This window comes from Gavialis gangeticus, unplaced genomic scaffold (genome assembly GCF_001723915.1).
Source record: "Gavialis gangeticus isolate Ggan-Ray unplaced genomic scaffold, GavGan_comp1, whole genome shotgun sequence".
Classification (NCBI taxonomy): domain Eukaryota; kingdom Metazoa; phylum Chordata; order Crocodylia; family Gavialidae; genus Gavialis; species Gavialis gangeticus.
The window spans coordinates 87,089,200-87,112,649 of record NW_017728992.1 but is presented as its reverse complement, the minus strand read 5'-3'; the positions used below and the strand labels follow the sequence as shown (position 1 = coordinate 87,112,649).

General features: G+C 41.6%; 1 protein-coding gene across 2 annotated transcripts in view; it reads left to right on the top strand.

Moving 5' to 3' along the window:
- The window catches only part of CEP192 (centrosomal protein 192), a 142,905-nt gene that overhangs the window by 106,306 nt on the left and 13,149 nt on the right, over positions 1–23,450 (top strand). The window contains exons 31-40 of one of the 2 annotated variants that reach the window (XM_019524935.1): positions 30–290; positions 495–616; positions 4,643–4,752; positions 7,791–7,932; positions 9,349–9,521; positions 10,309–10,432; positions 16,765–16,870; positions 17,946–18,138; positions 21,420–21,499; positions 22,723–22,818. In XM_019524935.1, the coding sequence (XP_019380480.1) occupies positions 30–290; positions 495–616; positions 4,643–4,752; positions 7,791–7,932; positions 9,349–9,521; positions 10,309–10,432; positions 16,765–16,870; positions 17,946–18,138; positions 21,420–21,499; positions 22,723–22,818 (1,407 nt within the window). The remainder of the gene's footprint in view (positions 1–29; positions 291–494; positions 617–4,642; positions 4,753–7,790; positions 7,933–9,348; positions 9,522–10,308; positions 10,433–16,764; positions 16,871–17,945; positions 18,139–21,419; positions 21,500–22,722; positions 22,819–23,450) is intronic. The other variant, XM_019524945.1, reaches the window with a different exon arrangement.

Below are 23,450 nucleotides of genomic sequence, written 5' to 3'. Positions count from 1 at the left end.
TTAAAGTGAATGTACTTCTTTGTTTTCAGATACCTTTGTGTGGATATGGAGGAACAAGCAATGTCATTTTGGAAGATGTCAGAAAAGTATCAGATTGTTATGTGATAAAACTGAATGGCTTATTGCCTGGCAAATTAAAAAAGGTGTCTTTTCGCGTAAGAAATACAGGTTCTCGAGCTGCTTATGTTAGAACACTGTGCTTTTCGGATCTGAAGACTAGAGCCCTTATGGATCTGAAAATGATAAGTGTATTTCCTGAGAAGTTTGTACTTAAGGAAAAAACACAAGAGGTAAGTGCACACAATTCCACAGGAGTTCTGCTAATTTAAATAAAGTTGGTATCTTCAGCTAGTATGTGACCTGTAAAATGCATGCACGTTCTTCAGTTGAACTTGTAAATTCTGAATCAAGTTACAAAATTCAGAATATTAACATCACTGGTGAATTTTATACAATTTTGGAGAAACTAAGAAATGAAACTTCCTTTCAAACAGGTAGTTACAATCACATGGAATCCTGTCGAACGGGAAGAAATATTTAATAAAACAAGTACATCATTGTTAGCTACAATATGTCTATTCTGTGGAGATGAAGTTTCCAGACAACAGTATCGCAGGTAAAATTGAATTTATTTCTCAAAAATAGACATTCTTATTTAAAAAAAATCCATGTTGAAAGAAAGGTGTGAAGTAATGCTAGTATGACTCCTACAGTTATTTGTAGATCATTGTAAGAGAACTGGAAAATAACTTATACTCTCAAAGCATGGAGCCTCAGATCTTCTAGCATGTATTAAATACAAGTGATCATAGTATCAGAAGACATTCAACTTCCTTAATAAATTAAAAAAAAAAAATAGAGAGAGCAAGAACCTGAGGGAAATATGTAGAAGTGTGTTGGGTTTGGAGTTGTTTTGTGAAACGCTTTCAGTGAGATCTTTTCCCTTCTCCCTACATAAGCATATAAAGCAGCAAGAACTGGTATATTTGCATGCGTGTGCATTTGTGTCTTCATTATCCTAGTAACTTTTGCTTATAAAGTTCCTAAACTTGAGAGAAATTATTCATTAATCAGTTATACAGATTGTAGAGTAAATTATGAACTGTAATAAAAATGAACCAGCCCCCTCTGCCTTTAATGAACTGACATATAATGAACACATATGGAACTAGATCTAAATTCCAACATTTTGAAGTTGGAAAATAATAAACATTAAGAACAACCAGGCAGTTTTACATATGTACTTAAAAATGATCAGTTGGTCCAAGATTCCATTAAATATGTGCCATCAGTGTAAGTATAGTCTTAAGGGAAGTGATCAGGATAGGGTGATCATTTTGCATCATTGTACAAGCCCTTTAGAGCTTATGGAACTCGCATTGTTCATCAAAAGAATGACTTGATTCAGAAAGCTAACTTTCCTTCATATCAAGTGTTCTAGTTGAGGGACCTGTTACGGGAAGAGGGCAGATGTCTAAAATAGACACTGAATGTGCCAGTTACTAATTAGTTACCAGGGTATTGGGTATATCAACTCTACATAAATTTGGGAAAGCAACAAATTAAAGCTAATGTTGAGATGACAGTTTTGATAAGGCAGCCTGTTAAGTGGCTAGGCAACAGTGAATTTCTAATTCCAGTGACTAACCTGGGTAGAAAGTAATGGCATTTATCAGGATTAAACATGCAGCTCTAAACAAATAACTGAAATCTAGCATTATTTATCTTGCCGTTAGTAAGTTGCCTTAATTCGGGGCTATTTTAAATGATTTAGAACTACTTCATAAGTAGGGACTGGTTTAAATTGTGGCCAAGCTTGCAGCATGGTGTTACCTTTAATGTTGGAGTCCGCCCCACCATGCACCCCACCCCATCGCTGATTTCTCAGTTTGTTCCTGGTGGCTGGAAAACAAAAACTGTGGTTTTAAATATGGCATGTTTAAAACAGTGGCTTTTGCATCCCGGCCATCAGGAACAAGTGGTGAGCGGCAGGGTCCCTCTGGGGGAGTGTGCAGGGGAACTCCCAAGATTCAAGGAGCTGCTGCTCTGCAAGCTAGGCCTGCAATTTTAAACCAGGCCCTATCCATAAGCATTGTTTTTGAGGGGAGAGTTTGTAGATTCTCCTCTTGTGTGACAATTTACTGCCAACTGTCTGCAAGTCTTTTTGTTTTTCTGGGGGGGTTTTGTGCTGACAAGGATGAAAAAATAGAAAACAAAATCAGATTAAAAGGTCATGACCTATACAAGTGGTAACTACAACTCCAGTGGATTTATTCAGCTTCAGGATACTGGGGCATGGTGAAGAAGATTTAGTTGGTTTATTAGCCAACAAGCAATACTTTCGTTTTCTTTACTTGAAAATGGTGACCTCATCTTTTTTTCCAGGTCTTGGGGGCTCAGACAGTAAAGAAGTTTTTCCTTGTGTCCATGCCCTGCCTGATTTCCTGTCCCTGGAGCAGGGGGCTGTACTAAATCTTCTGAGGTTCCTTCCAGCCCTAATGTCTATGTCTATGAAATGTTGTCTGTCATTTTGAAAGGATTTTTCAGGGCTTAATTGGTGAAATGAGAATAAGGTGTTTTTTTCTTCTTCTAAAATGACCCATTTGGGTTTGGTTTAAAGTTCCTGTATGTGAGATAGTGGGATCATGGTCCAAAGGTGTAGTTATTAGGGTGGAAATAGACAATGAGCAATGTTTTGTTTAATGAGGTGGATCAACTGTGCCAGGACAGCTTCTTTTCAGTTATTTTTACATCCAAAATAAACCAGTGAGCAGGTTCACTTTTTTGTTCTGATATATTTGCGGTAAGTAGTCAGTCCACAGACCGTACTGTAGTCATGTTATAAAAGTTTTTGCTAATACTGATTTAACTTTTTGATGTCATAACTGAAATAGTAAAGCACCAGTCAGATGCTTAGTAATGTGCATTGAGCTTACAGTTACTGTTGTGCAGGGATGTGTATTAACTTTTACTATGTATTTTGTTTGAGTGTAAGAGTTGATGACTTGATTCTGAATAGTAGTTTTACTTCAATTTGGGTAAAAGATGCACATGTCACTCATTGTCCCACCATTGATCCTGTGAGACAATGGGCGACATGTTCTCTCATGGTTGGAGGTGCCTGGTTCTGCGCACTTCAGGTATTCCCACACAGGATTGGGCCCTTTAAGCCCTGGGAACACCTCCCTGGAGCTCCTTTAGCTTAGAGTAAAATGTTCACTTCCTGAAACTAACACTTTGGGATTTTAATTTCCTACGAAGACCTATGGTTAATAAGTAGGTTGACTGACTTGAAAGTGACTTCAAGAGAATGTATTTGATGTGGGATGTGAAAGGTTAAACAATTAGCATACTGGTCAAAGGGCTCAGGGAGCAGCTCCCAGCAACAGCTGTCTGAGCTGCCTTGTTATCAGTTAATTATTTAACTGATATAATTAGAGATGGTTAAATTTAATATTATTTTAAACAATATTTAGATCCCCAGTTTGTGTTTTAAGTATTACTTAAGAAACTGAACTAAATCAGTTGTGTTTTATGGCTACAGTGGTTTCAGATGATAAACTGCTATTAGACAGCATCTTTAAAGAAGGGAAATACGACTAATCAGATGACGTGCTACTGTTGAATCCATCTTACATTTTGTGAAACTCCCTTTGTAGAAATCTTGGGTAGTGTTAACATTTTAAGTGAGTTTCTAAATTCCTGAAGCACAGTTTGTAGTAACCACACACAGCCGCTTACATTTTCAGCTCTCTGGAAGGGCAGCATCTTATTCTGTTGCTGTTTTTACATGGTAGCCTATAGAGATGCACCAATGCATTGGCCGCATATTGGATCAGCACCGATTTTTATGAGGAAAACTGATAGTATTGGCAATCAGCTTTTTTTGGCTGATGTGACTGATAATGTTGCCAATAACTGCCCTGCGTATGTGCTGGGAGGGGGGTGACAGCTTCTGCTGCTGCACACACCCCAGGAAGGCATGGGGGGGTGCCCCCAGATTTGTGCCCAGGGCAAGGGTAGGCTGCTGCTGTGGAATGGGGCTGGGGCGGCACCAGGCTCTTCTGGCAGGGGGGTTGGGCTAGGGCTGTGGTCGGGGCGGGTGGTGGTGGCAGTGCTGGGAGGGTGGCTACAATTAATTTTGGGTTGGCTGCAACCCCTCGCACCCCATAACTCCCCTCTCAGTGCTGCTGTCCAGCCCAGCAGAGCTCGGTGCAGTTCTGGCCACAGCGGCAACCCACCTTTGCCCCATGTGCAGATCTGGGAGCACATGTCCCCCATGCCCTCTTGACAATACGGTGCTGTAGCAATGAGCTATGGCACCATAGCATCTCATGTAGATATGCCCTGTGAGTTTCATAAGCAAGGAAATTGTGGAATTTTACTTATCTGGTTGAAGTGAGTGAAAGGAATTTCTAGTTGAATTTATAAGAAAGACTGTCTCAGTTAGCTCTGCCATTATGGAGCAGATTTCTTGAATTTTTTCATCAGAGAACAATGAACACATTGATGTATTTAGTAAATATTATGAAAGCTGGCATGATGGTGGGCACTCTTCCTAAAGTGTGCAGTTCTACTGCAGGTGATTTTAAACTGAAATTGATTGGAGTCCTAAAGAGGTTTTCTTTCTATCTCCTAACAGAGCTATACTATGTAAACCTGAAGCAGCAAAACAAATGCTCCCTGAACACAGTGTGCTGAGAAATGTTAAGTTTGATGAAGAATTTAGAGGGGAGCAGCTAGTGGCTGAAGGTAATCCCCTAACTGCTTAAAGAACTAATTCCTGAAAAAGTATTTCCTAGCCTAGACTCAACTCTTCTGTGCAACTCTTGCTAAATATAGATGAGAAAATACCAGATGACACAAAATACATTGATTCTTTCTCGCTCTCTGCCCAGACAATCTTGTTTCTTGTCTGTCTAATGTCATGGTTTGTTAAATAAACTGTGTAAGATGTTTGTGGCAATTATACTGTGTGTGTACCAGTTGAGATGCAATAGGGCCCTGTGTTGGTTGGCCCTTACTTCCCCTGGCATTATGCATGTTAAATTTTTTCAAGTGTTTCTTCCTACCTATCATTGCTGCTTGAAAAAATAAAGAGCAACATTTATTTTTATGTAAATTGTTTCAGCTTGCAAAAGATGCAATTATAATTTTTCTTTAGGAAATTAAGGTCTGCAATATGGCTTTTTAAGAAATGTTGTTATAATTAAAAAAAGATTTTGGAGATAAATATGTCTGCATTAAACCGTTCCTTTTCTTTCATTTTTTTTATATCATGATCAAGGAACTTTTATGTTGATTTTTCACTTGCATTCTTTGGAAGGTGCCTTTTTGTTACGTGGTGAAAACCCTCAAAACCTTTGTGCATCTGAAAAACTTCAGATTGAATGATGAAAACCATGCATGTTCAGTAAACATTCCTAATTAAGTGTTACTTGAGTATAAAAGGAGATTTACCATATTTATCCTAATCCAGGACAACCTTCCCCCCAGTAATTAGATTCTGTACATGGAAAATTGTGCATTTTGTTATAGTTTTCCATGTATATAATCTAACTATTGGAGAGTCATTCAAATTATTCCCTCCTCTACTGCTGCAGGTGGGGAGCAGGTGATGTGGGGGGGGGGCCCTGCTCCGGATTCTCCACCCCCCACCCCCAATCTGTGGTCCTACTCCCCCACCAGTTACCCTTGCTCTAGTACTGACAGGTTCTTTCTCTGCTCCAGCCTGGGGTGTAGAGCATGGCCCCAGTCTGGCCCCAAAGCATAGGCATAGAGCTGGCAGGGCTTCTTTCAAAACAGCTTGAAATAAATTCTATTTTCCACCTCCTCCCTCCCACAAAAGCTGCTAGGGTGAGTGAGATGCTCTAAATGGAGGTTGTGATTGATGCTAAAATTTTAAAATTATGTTACGTTATGGTAGTTTCTTGTCCCAAAAGATTTTGAAATACTTCATGAATTGCATACATACTGCTTTTGTTGAAATGAACCTACTTCTGAGATTAAAGGTTGGCAATTTGCCTATATATGTGCATTTGACCAGAATGTGCTTGCACAGTATGCTATGGCAAATACTCTTATGGATAATATTTCCCACCTGGAATATGCCCCATGCATTTGTGTAAAAATTATTTCTTCTTTGTGAGTGGGAAGATAACGCTAAACACATGAACCATGTAAGAGTATTTAGTGCACTATTTTGAAATAAATATTTTGAAATGTTGATATTGTGTATAAAGTTTGCTTTTAAGCGTTGTCATTAGTATGTCTCCTAAAGTTTAATATCAGTAATTTTCAATGTCACCACCAACTACCCAGTCAGTGTTCTCTTCATCAAATAAAAATGGTGAAAGGAGTATGAATAGAAGTCAGATTTCCTAGCAAGACAGGGATAGAGAAGAGAGAGCAGCAAAATAGGGGAGAAATAGCAGTAGTCTAAAGACTAGCGTACTTTTGTGGTTGGGTGTAATACCTGTGGCAGATAAGGAACTAAGTGACAGTGTTCAGTTATTACCTCAAAGCCAGATTCTACCATTGGTCTTGTTTTTTTTCAAGTCTCCTATTCTTTTTTAACTATAGGTTAGAAACTCAAATAGAATTTGACATCTTGCAGTCAAGAGTTATTACATGCCTAACTTAAGTATTCCTAAACTGATTTTTTTTTTTTCCTTAGGTGATATAGAACTGGACATGAAAATAATTATTCTTTCTAGCTTCTGCACAAGAGAGTCAACAATATATTGACATGAATAGTTTATTGTAAGAAAGTACATTTCCTGTATTTTTAAGGCACATCTAATACCTTAAAAATACAGGAAATGTACTTTCTTATGAAATAAAATTAAAAATCCCACAAACATGAGACAATACCCATGTGCAAACGCACACACATCAAAGCACACACTTGGGAGAAGTTGCTTTCAAATTTTTTGCATTTCCTTTTGATGTGTGTGGTTTCATGTTTGTGGGATTTAAATTTTTATTCTTTTAATTCAGAAGTCAGAGGGCACATCTACACAAGCTTTTAATGCGCTGTTTTTATGGTGCATTTTATGGCGCATTAAGTTCAGTACCTGAAATACCAGGCACTAACATAATCCGCCATAACTGGTGTTACTGTGCAGTAGTGCCAGTGCACATCCTTTTACATGACACTAATGTGCAGTAGATTAATTGTACTGTGCGTTAGCGCGTCACGGCGAAAGCCGTGCTAATATGCCAGTGTGCAGTAGAATTAATCCTACTGTGCTTTTGGTGTATTGTATAGACATGCCCAGGGTCACCCTCCTAGCCACACTAAAGCTCCAGTACTCATGGGAGCTTGAATATTTTTAAGTTCTGTATCTTATTTGCTTCTAAGTATCATTTCTCAGAACTCCATCTAGTGATGCCCTTAGGAATGGTTTTATTTTGTTCATTTTCATATTCTTTTTTTTCGTTTTTCTGTGATGGAGCCTAAAATCAGAACAGCATGCAGCACTTCCATAAATGGAGAAAAAAACAATATTCTTAATACAGTTTTTTTTAATCCAAATAGGCGACTGCAGTAGAATAGCTGTGTCTTACGTTCTGTGCTTGTTAACTCATGCCTGACAGTTGCAAGCAGCCAGACCTATTTAGCTACAGGTTCAGTAATTCAAACTAATATGCTAGATAATGTCTCATCCAGTTTTAATTATTAGTTAGTCAAGTGAATCTTTGAACGTTCATGCCTTTCAATGCATAATTACAAGGCTTAAGTTGTTCCTCTTTAGAAATTTTCATTTTAGTACTTCATTTCTTTTTAGCATACGATCTGCATCCAAGGACAAATTACATTAATCTTTTTTATGGAAATATGCGTAAAGTCACTCTTTCTGTTGTTGGAGATTCCACCTTTAACAGGAATTGTCTTCAGCTATCTCCAGGACACAGGTTGGAGTCAGACAGGTAATGTCTGCTTTGAAAATAAAATATTTTAAAGATGTACTTTAACTTCCTGTTAACTGCCTTATGTTCCTTTTCATATCAGGTAATTAATAAATAGTCTTCCCTCCCCCAAGGTGATGGATTGGTAAAAACTGTGAGTTATGACTATTAGTCACTAAATTCACTTTTGTTCATCTGCTGCTGCTTTAATTATGAAATTTTCTGCCAGTATTCTGAAAATGGATGTTCCAAGTTGACAGTTAGAATGGGCTTTGTATCTGCATCTTAGCTTGCATTCTGCTAGAACTTAAATTCTAAACTAATTTAGAAGTTAATTCTTAAATTTTAAACTAATTTTAAGACATGTAATCATGCCATCTCACTTTCAACTTGCGGATCTTGTCTGCTAATCTCTGAGCTGTCAGAGAGCTTAGTCCTGAAGTATTTCCTGTTTAGCTTGATATACTGATGATCTCACAAGGTCCCTTCCAGCCCTAAACTTCTGTAAAAGTCAAGAATACAGCCTAGTGACAGGTTTAGAAACAGATTTAAGTTCCTAGTAAGGCGGATATGACCAAAAGAACCATAGGAGTGTAGCAGCTTAAATAATGTATTAACCAAATACTGAATCCAGTATCCATACTTAGGGTGGCATATTAGAGTGGCATAACTCTCTGGGCCCAAAGAATAAATTTTTTACTCATGTGGCGTCCCTATGAAGATGTGAGGAAGGTATCTGACAAAGCTGATTGGATTTTTATGGATGTATTCTGTCAGTGATATTCCAGGCACAGCAGTGGGGTAAACCTACTTTCTCTGGGTCCTTGCTTTTAACGTCTGCTGTCAGAAATTGATGCTTCTGGGTAGAAATTAAGGTAGAGCAAAGGAAAACTACTTGCAAGTACCATTTATCTGTACTTTTCTCCAACTGTATATTTCTTTTGTAGTGATGGTTGGCATTATGTTAAGCTCTAGAAATCTGAAACTGAAAGAAAGTAGTCAGATCAATAGTTTAGTGCTAGACCTAGTTTTAGATAGGAAGACTGCACTTGTTCAGAAACAGCAATTTCAAACTGATGCCAGAGGAGTAATATGGAATTTTGGAGCACCAAGTACTCTTAACTTGTCGGAACTGAAATGCAACCTTCTTAAGTAATACTCATTGCACTCTTTATGTAACTGAATTGCTCACTGACTAAAGTGAGTTAGATAGATATATAGCTATTGTATCCAATCTTCTATTCAGGGGAACTTGAAATGAATAAAATAGACTGGTAAATTGAGGGTAGGCATTGGTGTCTAATATTGAAAGTAGACAAGTAAGCAAATACATTGTAGAAAGCTTGATTTATATTCAAAGATAACGAGATTGCTTAAGTCGTTGCTTTTGTTGGTTATAAAATTGTTTTTACTGTTTCATGTAACTTCTGTTTTCAGACCTGAGAATTCAGAGGGGCATATCAACACAACTTTAGATGTTCTTCCAGTTAAAGGACCTCAGGGTCCCTCATTATCTTTAAATACTGATGAACCTCTTCAGAGTCAATTAGCTTCTCAACATGTATGGGCTATTCAGCCTGAACATTTAATTTTGACATCACCTTCTCTTTGTGAGTATTTTATCCAAACCTTATAAAAGAACCACTTCAGTGTTTTCAATGAATTCATTTTTAGTTTGGCTTTGATAATTTGCTATATTTACACTGAATTTCAACAACAAATTGTTTGAACTTAAAAAAAAAAATTAAAGGTGTTTTTGAAATTAGCTGGAGCATGCCCTTAACCTCCAATGGATTGAGTTTTACTAATTCCTGCTAGCAAAAAGGTACCATAAAGAGTTTAAATCAGTGGTTGACAACCTTTTTGGCAGGTATGCCACAGATTAAGCCCCATCTCCTCCTTGAATGCTTCTCTGATTGATTCCCCCTGCCCCTTATCTTCCAGAGGCATATCTGATAGTTTGACCCTGGGGCACCAGGATTGCTTGAGTTACTAGCTGTAGCCATGCAGACCAGAGCCAGAGACAGGGTACTATTGCAGGAGAGGCATCACCACCAAGAGGCAGTAGAGCCAGGGAAGGGTCCTAGAGCTGATGCTCCTCACAGCAGCAAGAGTGGTCCTACCATAGCTCTGCTCTGTATCTCCATTTTGGTGCCTCCATTTACTAAACAACTGGGGTTCACATGCCACACAGCAGTTGCCTGTGCCACTTAAGATTAGCAACCCAAGGTTTAAAGTATGCTAGGGAAGTTGAGTAGAAAGTATCTTCCAATGGAATTGGTGTAGCTGTCAGGTTTTGTTCTGTCTTAATTTTTATTTGTAAAATCTTATCTGTAAAATCTTTTATGGTTGAGCCAAAACACCAAGTAAATATTTTTGGTTTGTTTTATATAATAGGTGGAACAGCAGAGACTGGACACCTGAAAATTATGAACAAATCAAGTAGGACGTTAAAATTTGAGATGTCTTGGCCAGCTCATTGTCTTACAGTTACTCCTCAGCATGGAATAATTGAGCCTGAGTAAGTCTCTGTTCAGTTTTTGCCACTGCAAAGAGGTTTTTGGAGGTGCTAATGTATAGTCTTATTGGTCAGATGGAAAACTATTGAAAACCTGGTAAAATTGGTTAATTTCTCCCCCCTCCCCATCTCCCCTCTGCTCACATACACACATGTCTGTCTTTTAATGTAAGTCCTATCATACATATTTTAATATTACTTCTGCTTTTTAACAGTTTGGTCACAAATTCAAACAAGATAAGTTTGAAATAAAACTGATACAGTTGACATCAGTTACATTTGCTGAATAAAAATAATGCATACCATAGTGGATTCAGGGGTGGAAATAGCTCTAAAAGTTTTGCTGTGTTAAAAAGGGTTTACATACTGAGTAAGCAACTAATTAGGCATGTAAGGAATTAAGTAGCTTGTCTAATTAAATACTAGAAAAAATGTCTAGGAAGAGATATCTAAGTCAAGATAAAGGACTGTAAGTTGCTACTTCAAAAGCTGTAGCAAGAAGCAGATAACAAATACTCTCCTTAGAATTGTCACTTGCGTGCAAATGTACCATCAGCTCAGACTTTTTGCTTTGATAGTTTCAGTAGAACATGACCTAGCTCTGCCGTTACTCATGCATCATGCAGAAGGCATCAAGGGTTGTGAGTGCTTCTTGCTCTTGAGTTACTTTCTTCCGCCTTGTCCTGTTAGTGTGCGCTTTGTGGTATCTGGGCTCCTGAAAGCACTTTTTTCTGAAAAGCTATGACTTTACCTGTTTTCATCCTTGTATTTCTTTTGCCTTTTTGTCAAAGTATGTAAAGATAAAGAGAAAAGACTTCTTTAGTTTGTTTTTCCTCTGACTTTTTCTTCAGATGGGTCCTCCCTACTTGCTTGGCCTTCATTTGTGCCATCATGAAGTAATGCCATTTTGGGGGCCTATCTTCCCCTTTTCTCCTCAAACTGAAGGACAAGGACCAAGTGAACACAGAACTGTTGTTTACCCAGTCCTTGAATATTAGAATTAGGGGGCATCCACTGAACTTACTGGGGGCATCCACTGAATTTCTGGGGTCAGGGTTGGGATCTTGCGGCAGTGACAGGTATGGTCCAGAGCCAGGGCAGAGCCTCAATTAGTTACCTGCATGCCCTGCTCAGCATGTACAGGCAGCAGATCACAGTTCTTCCCTGGCTCTGGACCATGCTGTCACCGTAGAAGATCCTGGCTCTGGAGCAGGTCCCTGCCCAGCTGCGTGCCCTGCCAGCGCTACTGGGACTGGTCTCCATGAAAACACTGGCCCTGTACTGTCATGGCCCTGCTGCTGCTAGGGTCTCCATGGAAACTGGCTGCAGTGATGCTGGCAGGGGCTGCTGGGAAATGGAGTCCGTTGTGGGCCCAATCCGGCCTCCCTGGGTTAAATTCAGGGTTGATAGATCTACTAATGGCTTTTGAATAAAATGGTTGGAGTTGTTTCCTTTGGCATCGCTAACCCAATAAATGGTGGATACCAGGGAGAGTTTTGACTTGGGGATGGATCACTCTATAGAGATATCTGGTTCAGCGCTCTCCCTGTAAAGCTTCTACTTCTGCTACTGTCAGACTGGGCTAGATGAACCGTTGGTGTAACCTAGTATGGTACTTATGTTCTATTGTCCTCTCCATGTCTCCATTTGGATTGAAAAGTCCTGGACCTTGCTAGCTTTGTTATGGTTTCTCTTCAGTGCCTGAGATTTGATTCATATTCTCTCCATTCTGTGACTCAGGCCATCTCCTTCAACAGACATGCTTAGCATCTGTACCAGAGGTCAGTACCATTTTGCCAGCATGGGCTGCAACTTGTAACCCAGCTATTGCTGTGGGCCACAATACAGCAGTATTTATCTGCTTTTTGCTAAAGCTTTTGAAGTAGCACTCGACTCCCCACTAGGGGCTACCTGCCAGCCTTCAGACTTGCTGCAGTTACCTGGCCCCTCTTTCAGCAAGGGAAATGTAGACAAAGCAGAGCACCAGGCCGTAAAGTGGAGATGAGTGGCATGGCACAACTGTATGCCACTGATCTGGCCTAGGACCAAATCAGATCTCTTTAAGGTCAGATTTGGCCCAGTGACCATAACTTGCCAGCCCATGAGCTGTACTGTCTGGGAGTGTATAAGCACTCTTTCAAAGTCATGTACATTAAGGACGTATGTATGTAGATAAGCATCTAAAGGAGAGAGAAGTTACTTATTAGTAAATGGGAGATACTTTATTCTCACATATAACCTGCATGCTTTCCGTCAAAAACAGCTAGGGAAAATCAGGGCATACATTCTATGTAAGGAAAAGGGATCTCCATGAGTCTGGAAATACATCTGGTGGGGTGAGGAGAGAGGCAGTGCATGAGAGAGTGGAGTAATGGCAGCATTAATTGTTGCATGTCTGGGAGCCATAGCAATTAATACTTAATTAATACTCACCCCCTCCTTTCATTTCCACCTGGCCACCATATTCTGGACTTGGCTGGACCCAGTGTGCCAGGTCTGATTCCTTGTGCCAGGTCTGACCTGGTGCACAGAGCCTGGGCCTATGTGCTGGTTGTGGGGCCATGGCTCTAGAGCCAGTGCATGGTCCTGGACTCAGTGTGCAGTCCCAGAACCAGCATGTGGAATTGGATCTGGCACATGGCTCCTGAGCCAAGGCAGCCCAGCACCCAGTGTGCAGTCCTGGACTCAGTGTGCCAGGTCAGACCCAACATGTGACTCTGGATCCACTGCACAGTCCTGAACTCAACATGCTGGGCTGCGCTGTGGTGGGGGAGGGGGCAGCAGGCTAAGCCCCCTTGCTGCTGCCTCTCCTCTTAAGAATCCAGGTGCATGCTATATACATGAAACTATGCTTGTTGTAGGCCATAAAATATGGTATTTGAGATTTGTCAATATAAGCATCTGCATTTCACTCTCTTCCTCAAATATAAACATTTAGTGCAACTTGTAGTCTGGAGCAGCTGAGGGGTAGGATGAACCTATTGCCAGTTACTGCTTGTGGCACAAACTTAGAGGGGTGGGGCTAGGCCAGAAAGCTGATGCTTCAGTGTACAAGTTGCATGCACACAGGGGTGAGTCCAGGGAGGGGTGCAGTGGCACAGTTTCACCCTCCCTTCCAGAGTGTAGCTCACATGCAGGTAGCTCCAGTTTCCCTGCAGTAGCAGATGCCTGGGTCCTCTGCAGAGTCTGAGGCATGGCTGGAGCTTCAGGCTGGCAAGGAATACCTGTGGGAGCCAAGCCCAAAGCAGGTGAAGTTGGGAACCCATGTGCTGCTGCTGCTGTCCCTGGCTGACTGAGGATGGGTGTAGGGGCTAGAGCTGCAGGTGCCCTAAGGGGACTGTGAGGAGGAGTTGTCTGGTGTGTTGGGCTCAGTGGCAGTAGGCAGGTCCCTTCTTCCTGTACCCTACCCTTGGATTTCTCTTGCTGGCCTGAGGTCTCTGACAAGGGGGGATGGGGGAATGGGAAAGGAGTGGGGGTACTGCTGAGCATTGGAGATGAAGGGGTGCCAAGGGTAGGGGAGTTGTACTGCCTTTGGAGATTCAGAATGGCCCTTGGCAGCTGCTGTCATGGCACCATGGTCTACCTGTGAGGTTGAGGGATGACTGCAGTCACCGTTCCAGTGCCAGCTGTAGCTTCTGCTCCCCATTTTTGGAATCCTAGGTCTGCCTATTCATGCACACGTTCATAAGTCTGATACAAGGCTGGATAGAAGTGTTTTCACATGATAAACCTTAAAAACAGAAGCTTCAGAGTACTGGCATATCTGAGATGGAGTCATTCAAAGAACAGATCACTATGTGGAAGAATAGAATCCTAACCTCTAACTTCCTATGGATACTCCTGACTTCTAGCTGCTTTACAACAGGATATTTTGAATTCCAGTGTGTTCCCTTTCAGCATCCCTATATTTATGTATATAGCCCAGAGGATGGTAACATTACAACCCTGCTGCTACTGCAGGCCACCCACTTTTTACCCTGCTGGGCACTGCCAACAGCTTGGGCATTTTGTCCCAGTATCCCCGGCCCCTTGTCAGCCTTATAGCTCCCCCCACCTTTAAGAGATGCTGTGGCTGTGTAAGGAGGTGTCAGCACAGTCAGCAGTCCAGTGATTAACACAGCAGCTTCTAGGTGTCCCGGGCTTTTTGGTACTGCCTCTCACTACTATGACCCCAGCTGACTTCCTGCCCCTGGAGCAGGGGGCTGGACTCAGTGATCTTCCGAGGTCCCTTCCAGCCCTAACGTCTATAAAATGTACCCCCCACGCACACGCACACGCACGCACACACACTGTAGTCATCACCAGCAGCAATTGGCAAATGTTAAATCTGGCATTGAGAAAAAGGCAGCAGCTTCAGTTTGGGGGCTGTACTAACTCCTGCTCCTGGATGTGCCAAACCCCTCCCCACTCTCCACTGTGGAGGAGACTAAGGCTAATGAGGAGACTATGGAGTTATTTTCCCCATCCCCACCCTTCCCATAAGCCAGTGCCTGCCCCACCAGCTTTGCAGGCCAGACCCAGTTTTGTGGGCTTTGGGTTGCTGATCTCTGAGTTAGAGTATTGGTGTGTTGCAGTCTGATCTAGCTAAATAACTTCTGTTCTTCTGAGGATGTCATGAAATCTTCATGATAAAGATAAAAGCCTGCCTCTTGTCCTTGCACAAGATGGATAGGAACCTTGATGCAATTTGAATACTCTGTTTCATTAAAATTAGTAGTGACAGTAAAGAAAGAGGAAAAACTGTTCAGTTTAAGGTTGTCATAAATACCACTTGCAATAATACATTGCTTCAAACACACACACACAGTATAAATAATAAATCTTACTTTCAATATGTGCCCAAACTGATTCCTATCCCTGGGGGTTCTGGAGCATGAAAATGGTTTTCTGCCTTATGTCACTTGCTAAGGTGTCAAAGGTAGACAGGGACTGCTTTCCACCATTGATGTTCATATTTTAGCACAGTGGCATTCAACCTTTTGGCCCTGTGAGCCAGATGAGGCACAGTTTCAGTCCATGGGCCATATCGGACCTTGTGTGCCGTGGTTGAGCCCTGGGCACCAGGATTGGTCCCAGCATTGCCCTGTGTGTCTTATCTAGCACACCGGGCCACAGTTCTGCAGGGGTCCCCATGGATCCCGCTGTTGTCAGCAGGGCCTGCCCAGAGGTAGCTGCCTCTTCACTGGGAGAAGGCAGTGCAGTGGGGGGAGCTGCGTGCCTGGGACAGTGGCACCAGGATTGGTGGCACCAGCGTTGATGCCTGTGCTCTCAGGCGAATCAACCTGAGCTCTCAGCCCAGGGCAGGCCTTCCCTTCTCTTCGCTCCAGCCTGTGCCAGGGCCAGATTCACCGCGCTGCTGCCTGCATGAGTTGTAGCTGCTGTGCTGGAGCCTGTTGCCCTCCTGTTGCCAGCAGTGTAGCTGAGCCAGAGCCACACTCTCTGGAACGTGGCACTGGTCCTCCCAGCCCCAGCCAGCAGTGTGGGGCAGTGAGTGGTGCCCCAGCCGCTGCCTTTCGTTCCGGATGAGGTGTGCTGCATGTACCTCATGCTGGAGGCCATCGCTGCTGTATCTCCACAGATTACCATTCTGAGAGTCTGGGTGGGGTTGAGGGCAGCTAGGGCCCTTCCAGCAAGGCTGGGGGAGGGGGCAGGGGACTGCAGATCAGGAGTGAGAGGCACTGGCAAAATGGGGAGAATGGGGCTGTGGCTTGGAAGTGTGGGGTACCAGGATGGGCAGGGGACTGGGTCAGGACTGAGGAGCACTAGCAGTGCCAGGGGACTGTGGGCCAGGAGTGAGGGGCACCAGAAGGGACGGGGGGCTGCAGGTTGGGAATGAGGAGCACTAGTTTGGCTTGTGGGGACAGGGGACTGTGAGCTGGGAGTGAGGGGCAGGACACCGATGTATCAGGGTTTGCTCAGTGCCACAAAGCAGCGGGAAGGACAGCTGCAGCTGGACCCGTGTTGTGGTGAGCGATGGTGGTGGGAGGAACTCTGACTTTCCACGATAAACCCAAAATCAAATGCCAGAATTTATAGGTATTTAGAATTTACTTTATTATAATGATTGAGGGCACTGATAGGCTTCCAAATTGCTTTAAAATGGTAAATATAGCAATAAAACATTGTGATGGGTGGATGGATATAGTGGCGTTCCATTTTAATAGTGGAAAAACACAGATTTGGGGGGTTTCAATTGGAGAGTTTGGGGGGATTTATCGGAGAATTTGCAGTGTGTAAACCGAGCAAATCAGAATCCTTGGTTTTGAGCTATTTTAACATTGTAGCTTTTCATTTTTGTGTAAGAGTACTATGCATTTTTTTTTTCTCTTTTTCAGGAGCTGCATAGTAGTTCTTGTGAGTCCTAATCCATCTCTTGCCACAAAGCTTTCAGAATTTCCATGGAGTGGTATAATTTATGTACACTGTGACAACGGACATAAGGTAAGCAGCTTACTGAAAAATTCTGTGAAGTTTTTATAACTCTGTTATTGCTGTCCTTTTGCTTTGACACTCGACTTTTTTCCTATTCCCATGAAAACTTCTTTTATTAACTTTACTAATTTATGTCAAAAACATTTTGAGATAAACTATTCAAGCCAAGTTTTATTTAAGGTCAGTTGCCGGTAGCTGTTTTTTGGGAATACAGTGTTCTTCATTTTGTAGGATTTACCCATGTTTGCAGAAATGTGAGGACAGTCTTTAAATTGACTGACTGAATTATTAACCGATGTGCATATGTGAAAACCCTGTAATTACTTAAAGTATGAAAGATGTATAAGTATTTAATATGGTCAGGCACTGTGGGGAAGCCCTGGGGATGGGGAGGGAGGTAGCGGTGGCACCTTTGCTGCTGCCAGAGGCAGCTGCGGCAGCACTCGGAGGTGGGGGAGAGTCCCCAGAAACTGCAGGGGACTAGGGGGTGGCTGTGGGGCCTGACGGGGAGCCCCATCAGTATTTGCAGATTCACCATTTGCAGGGATCTCCGGAACATCCCTTGCAAATGGTGAGGTTCTCCTGTATTTTGACACTGGTAGTCAAAAATCAGTTGTTCAGCAGTAAAAGCCCCTTTACTGCCACAGCGCTATCAGAAAATTCTCTGGGCTTGTCTTTCCTCAAAGCTTTATGTCTTTTATAGGAAGTTTTTGTTTCCTTCATGTTTTTTAAAGCAAGGGTAAAGAATATGATGGTCTGTTAGCTAACGATGATCACTGTAAACCAGATTAACCATGTTATACTATACTTATCACCATTAGAGACAGAATGGAAGGATAACACATCTGAAAAACTTTTCTGAGCATCGCTTTAGAGAATTTCATATCCTGGAATACATAAAAGACCTAACAATTTTAAGATCAAGCAAAAATTTAAATAATTTTTTTGTCATTATGATTTAGCTTGTGACATGAGGGGTGTGATTCGTGATGGCATACTTATGACTAAAGTAATTAAGAAGTAACACTTCGAATAATGTTAAATATAATGTTGTTCTCTTTCTCCAAAAAAAATCATGTGAAAGTTTGTTAAAGTACTCATTAGAGAAGAGATTGCACAGGATGCATCTGCGGGCTTGGCTTCTAAAACATCAACTCCACCATCTAGATCTCCTAGAATTCATATGGCAAAACCACTTCCAAAGCCACCTTCAACAAAAGTTCAGATAAAGAACAGGACAATAGTTTTCCCTGAAACAGGAACTGGTGAAAGCTCAGGTAACATCACTTTCTCACAGTTTTCACTTGCCGTAGTGTCAGATGTCCAGAATTAAGTTTTATGTATCTCAAGAATGCAAATAACTTGGATTCATCATTTTTATTCCTCCTGGGGGATAAGAGACTAAGGGACTGGCCATGACCTGTTTGGATAAAATAGTAATAAGCCGTGGTCTAACTTCTTATTTATCTAAATCTTTTTATAAAAAATACAACCCTACACCTTTTTCATAGATTCTGTACAAATACTATAAAGTTTAGGAGTTGTCGTGTCAGTGGACATTGATAATAATGCAGATTTTTGAATTCTCAGACTTAAATTATATTAATTGCAAGTCTGTGCCAAATTACAAAGTTACTACGTGAAATTCTCAGCACTATGTAACTACCAACCTTTTACCCAACATAAGGAACTAGAACTCATTTACCTGGGGGGAACGGACCCTAAAATGCTGCAGTCATTTTAGATTTTTGTTGTTAGACTTAGTTTAATAAATTTTCCCTCCTATGTTATTTCTGAGGATAAATTAGCTGTTAGTCTGAGGCCGATTATTCTCTTCCCATCCGTCTGTGAAAGTCTGTCTACTTTATAATATTATGAACAGCCTACCTACTTAAATACTGTTAGGCAGATGTGACTTTCTTCTTTTAAGATGTCTTTGAATACTGAGTTTGTTTCTGTGGGAGGATCACATTATTTCAAGGTGTGAGATGCCGTCAGGGATCTGTTACTTGGAGTTTCAGCTTCTGCAAAGTGTTGTCACATGGTTACTTTGACCATCTGCACATTAGATAATGTTATCTTTAAAGTTTAATTCTTGCCTACAATGGTTTCACCTTATTTGGAGTCAAGTCTGTTGGAACCTGCAGGTTTAACTTGATTGCCAATATTCCAGTGCAGAGCCAGTGTCCTAATTTGAGCAATCAAATTTATTGGGGAGGAGCCAGAAATGTTGAATTAATCTACATTTAGGTAAGATGATACAAAATACTTTGCAGATGCATTTTCCCAGGTCCAGATAAACTATGGCAGGAGTGTCAAACTCATACGACCCCACAGGTTGGGTGAAGGTCACTGGGCTGGTCTGTGAGTTGGATCAGGCTGCACTGGAGCCAGTGCCCAGGGCTGGTCCAACAGCGCATCACATGTAGCACGCATGCAACACCTGCTGCAGCAGGTCTCAGAAGCAGCACAGAGGATCCAGGGCATGGGTTCCATGCAGCAGCCTGCTAGCCTGGCACTGTACACTGGTTGCAGAGCCAGTCTGGATTGTACCCCAAGCTGCCCATGCATGCTGGAGCCAGCACAGGGCCAGTTCAAGGAGGCACCATATGTAGAGTATGCCCTGTGCTAGCCCCTTGTGATGCATGCAGAGTGAGCCCTGGAGCACAACAGGCATACGCTTTACTCAGCATGTAGGGCAGGACTGGCCATATGTATCACAGGAGGTCAGTATGGGGCCCATGCTGCATACGGTGCCCATCCAACCAGCCCTGTGTACTGGCTTCAGCTTGGCCTGATTAGGAGCAACCCCAAAACCAGCACTCTGGGTTGGTGAGGGTGCCATGCTTACTGCATGCAGTGCCCATGGTGCCAGGTTCAGCCTGCATGCTAGACTAGCTTCATGCCGCATGGACCAACCGTGTGTGTGCCACAAGGTCCATGGGCTGAACCATAGGGCTCCGCAGGCTGTTTATTTGACATACCCTGCAGTAAGGAGTATGGACTGTTTTACTTAGAGGTAGGCAAGGTACCACTCTGCACTTCACCACAGTGTTCTAGGTCTATAGTGACAATTCTAGTTCAAACTATTCATATATTCTATATATATATAGAAGCAACCTGTAGGCAGACAATGTTCTTTGGGTGAATCTGGTATCTTTTATTAGACCAACTAAGTAGTTGGAGAGCAATTTTTAAGCAAGCTTTCGGGTTCAAAAGCCCTTTGTCAGGGTAAGGAAGTTTTAGCAGTTGATGTGTGCTTTTCCTGGCTGGAATGAAAAGTAAAGAAGCCAGAGGCTGTGCTGGTATGCATACAAGATAGGCAGTCAGTGAAACTGTAGATTGAGGAGTCAATGGGTAAAGTTTGGCTGGGTGTGGGGGAGCGAAGGGGGATAAATAGTGGAGAAGTACCTGGGAAGTCAGCTGTCAGGCAGGTTATAATGTGTCAAATCCAATGTTTATATTTAGTCCATGATTTTTAGTATCCAGGAGGTTGATGAAGTGAAGTTCATAGGCTCATCTCTGGGAAGTGTTTTGCAAGTTTCCTTTGAGGATCAGGACTGAGAGGTTGGAGAGAGAGTGGTTTTCTTGTGAGAAATGTGCCCCCACAGGTAATTGGGTATTCTTGTCTTTGATAGATTTTCCGTGTGCGTTCATTCTGGTGCACAGTTGTTGTTTGGTTTCACCTACGTATTTTCTATCTCAGCATTTGGTGCATTGGATGAGATATATTACATTTCTGGAGGTGCAGCTGTAAGATCCAGGAATGCTGATGGCTCTGTTGTGGGTTGTAGTGATTGTGGGGGTGGTAGAGAGGTGTTGGTAGGTTTTGCATTTCTTGTTAACCTACACCCCTGAAGCAACCTGTAGGTATTCCAGGTCTTTATCTAAGCAGCTTAATGCTTGCAGATTTGTTGTCTTGCCAGTGACTTGCAGAGGGGTAGAGGGCTCTAGATGGTATGCCTTCTACCCTTTTATTTTCTGTTGGCAAACTTCAGGGATTTCAAGAATTATTTAAATTTGTGGTTTAGCTTCCACTCGTTGTAGATATGTCTTGCCATGTGATCTTTCACTAGGTGGAAAGCTTTACTAGACTTCTTATATCCAAATTCTAGTTGACATGCTACAGTTCTGCAGAAACAAGAACTTCATAATACATGTTAAAACGTCTAAAGCAAAATCAAGCAGAACCTATTCCTTGATGCCAAAATCATTAAAGTTGTTCATGGGTTGTTTGTTCTTTCTTTATCTCCATCGTTTGTTTTAGTCTTCAGACATTATTTGAAGGTATAGTTAATTAGAATAACTAATGCCAACATATATAAAATGAAATTATTTGGTTAATGAAACATACTAAATACTTACATATGCAGTATATATGAAACCTTTTTTCAGTTTTTGACTTTAGTAATTTCCTTTAGTTATGTGGTGCAGGTGAGAGCAGTGAGGCCAAATAAGTTGGCAGTGAACCCTGCATTTGGAAATCTGAACCCAGAGCTATAAAATACCTGCTCTAAACTTATCTATTTGTGTTTACTCACCTGAGATTCTTTTGTAGAAAACTACCTAGAAATTGAAAATAATGGGGATGAAGATGTGAAATGGTGTTTGTCATCCTTTGCACCACCTTATGTTAAGGTGAGTTAACATTTCCTGAAACTAAAGTGCCCATTTTATAAGCGTTCAGTGAGTCTTTTTAAAGGAAACCCTCCCTGTATGTGTGCATTTACTTAATAATCTGCTTCACTCTGAGAAATGTTTTACTAAAAAATGTTTATATTTTGCTTTTCCAATTTTAATCCCAAACTGTACAGTTACTGGACCATAAGTTATTGGGCTGTAGAGAGCTAACTGGTCACACACACTGATATGCCTAACTACCAGCATCTAGAATACATTTGTGTGTGAGCTTTACATTTCTACCAGGAAAATCAGTGTGTCCAGTAGAAACCCCAAGTGTACATGTGTTCCCACGGTTTCTCCCAGAAAAGAAATAGTGGTTTTGGGAGAAAAATAACCAGTGTGGTAGAAGGCAATCCTGGGAGAGTTTCTCCTTGGAGAACAAACACCTGTACACTTTTTCTCATTGCTTGATTTCTCCTGGGAACCAGGAAAATTTCCACCACTAGAAATTAATGCCTGTGTGTGGCCTATATTAAGTAGTCAAATGTACAAGGGATATGTCTATACTTCAGTCACATAAACAAGATAAATGAACTTATGCTAAGCTATATCCTGAAACGTGCAGATTATTACTAATACCCAAGATAGGTAGTTTAAAGGTAGATCAGTTATCTACACTATTTTAGTTGCTTCTGTGACTTGTAGACATAACCAAATTTCCTAATGTTTTCTGTAGTCCACTTGCTGTAGTTGTCTGATTACTAGCAGAAGGCAAGATGAAGCATTGGTATGGAGAAAAGATGGTTCTCAAACTGTGAACCTAATACTGTGGATAACATACTGTTCTTATTATTGTAAATTGTTAGATTAAAAGTTGCAACTTTTACTCCATGTTTTACTTTTAGGAGTTGATGTATTAATCTAGCTTGTGCAAAGTAAAATCAATCCTAAATGAGAGGTCAACAGTGTTTTTGGGCGTAGTGCCAAAAACACCCACAACCTTGACTTGTAAGATGTTGGGGCGGATGGTGGGGGAACCACAAGGGGCTCAATCCTTGTTGTAGCAGCACAGACCTGGCCCCTTTCCCACTGTCTGTCCTGAGGCACGCATGCCAAGCAAAATGCCTTTGTGCCATGCTCTGGCACCCATGCAGGGGTTGGCTGCCCCTGCCCTAAATCCTTTTGCTTGTTTTAGTAGGTTTTGATGAATCAGTTGTAACAAATTACTTCACTTGTAGGGTGTGGATAAAAGTGGAGATGTTTACAGAGCTACCTACTCCGCTTTCAGATGTTCCCGTGTATTTGGTACAATTGAGGGTCATGGAAAAGAGAAGGTAAGTTTCCATGTGTTATGACTTAAAGCAGATCAGTGCTGTAATAGCTTATCTGAAACGCATGGATTATGTGCATTAGTTTTTGTCCTTTAAAGCGTTGCTTTCCTTTCTATTCCTTTGAAGTTAGTATCAATGGGTCATATATAGTTCTTTCCACTTGCCAGCAGAGGGTTTCATAAGCACGAAGAAAAACCTATCCCAAAATATTGCATGTATTTCTGTAACGTTTTGAGCTCTAGACCTTGTCTAACTGTTCACACTTGCATCATTCTTATTTCATATTCAACAATTATAGCTTATTGTGAAGTTTTTTGATAATACATACAAGGTAGTGTTGTGTTATGCATAAAGTATTTCTTTGATCTGTAGGAGACAATCCTTTCAGCTAACATCTTGGATACTGTGCTATATTCAGAGCTTGCACCACTTTAACTCAAGGTGTCAATTTAAACAGATTGAGATGTCAGGCAACACGGAGCTGGCAAGCCAAGCTCGCAGTGTTGGTCACAGTGGTGCGGCCGGGTGGTGGCAAATTGGATACGGACAGGTGGGAGTTTTGGCGATGGAGTCTGAGCGGCACAGGAAGCGTAATGGTTCCTTAAACAAGATGGAATTTATTTAACTTATGCTTA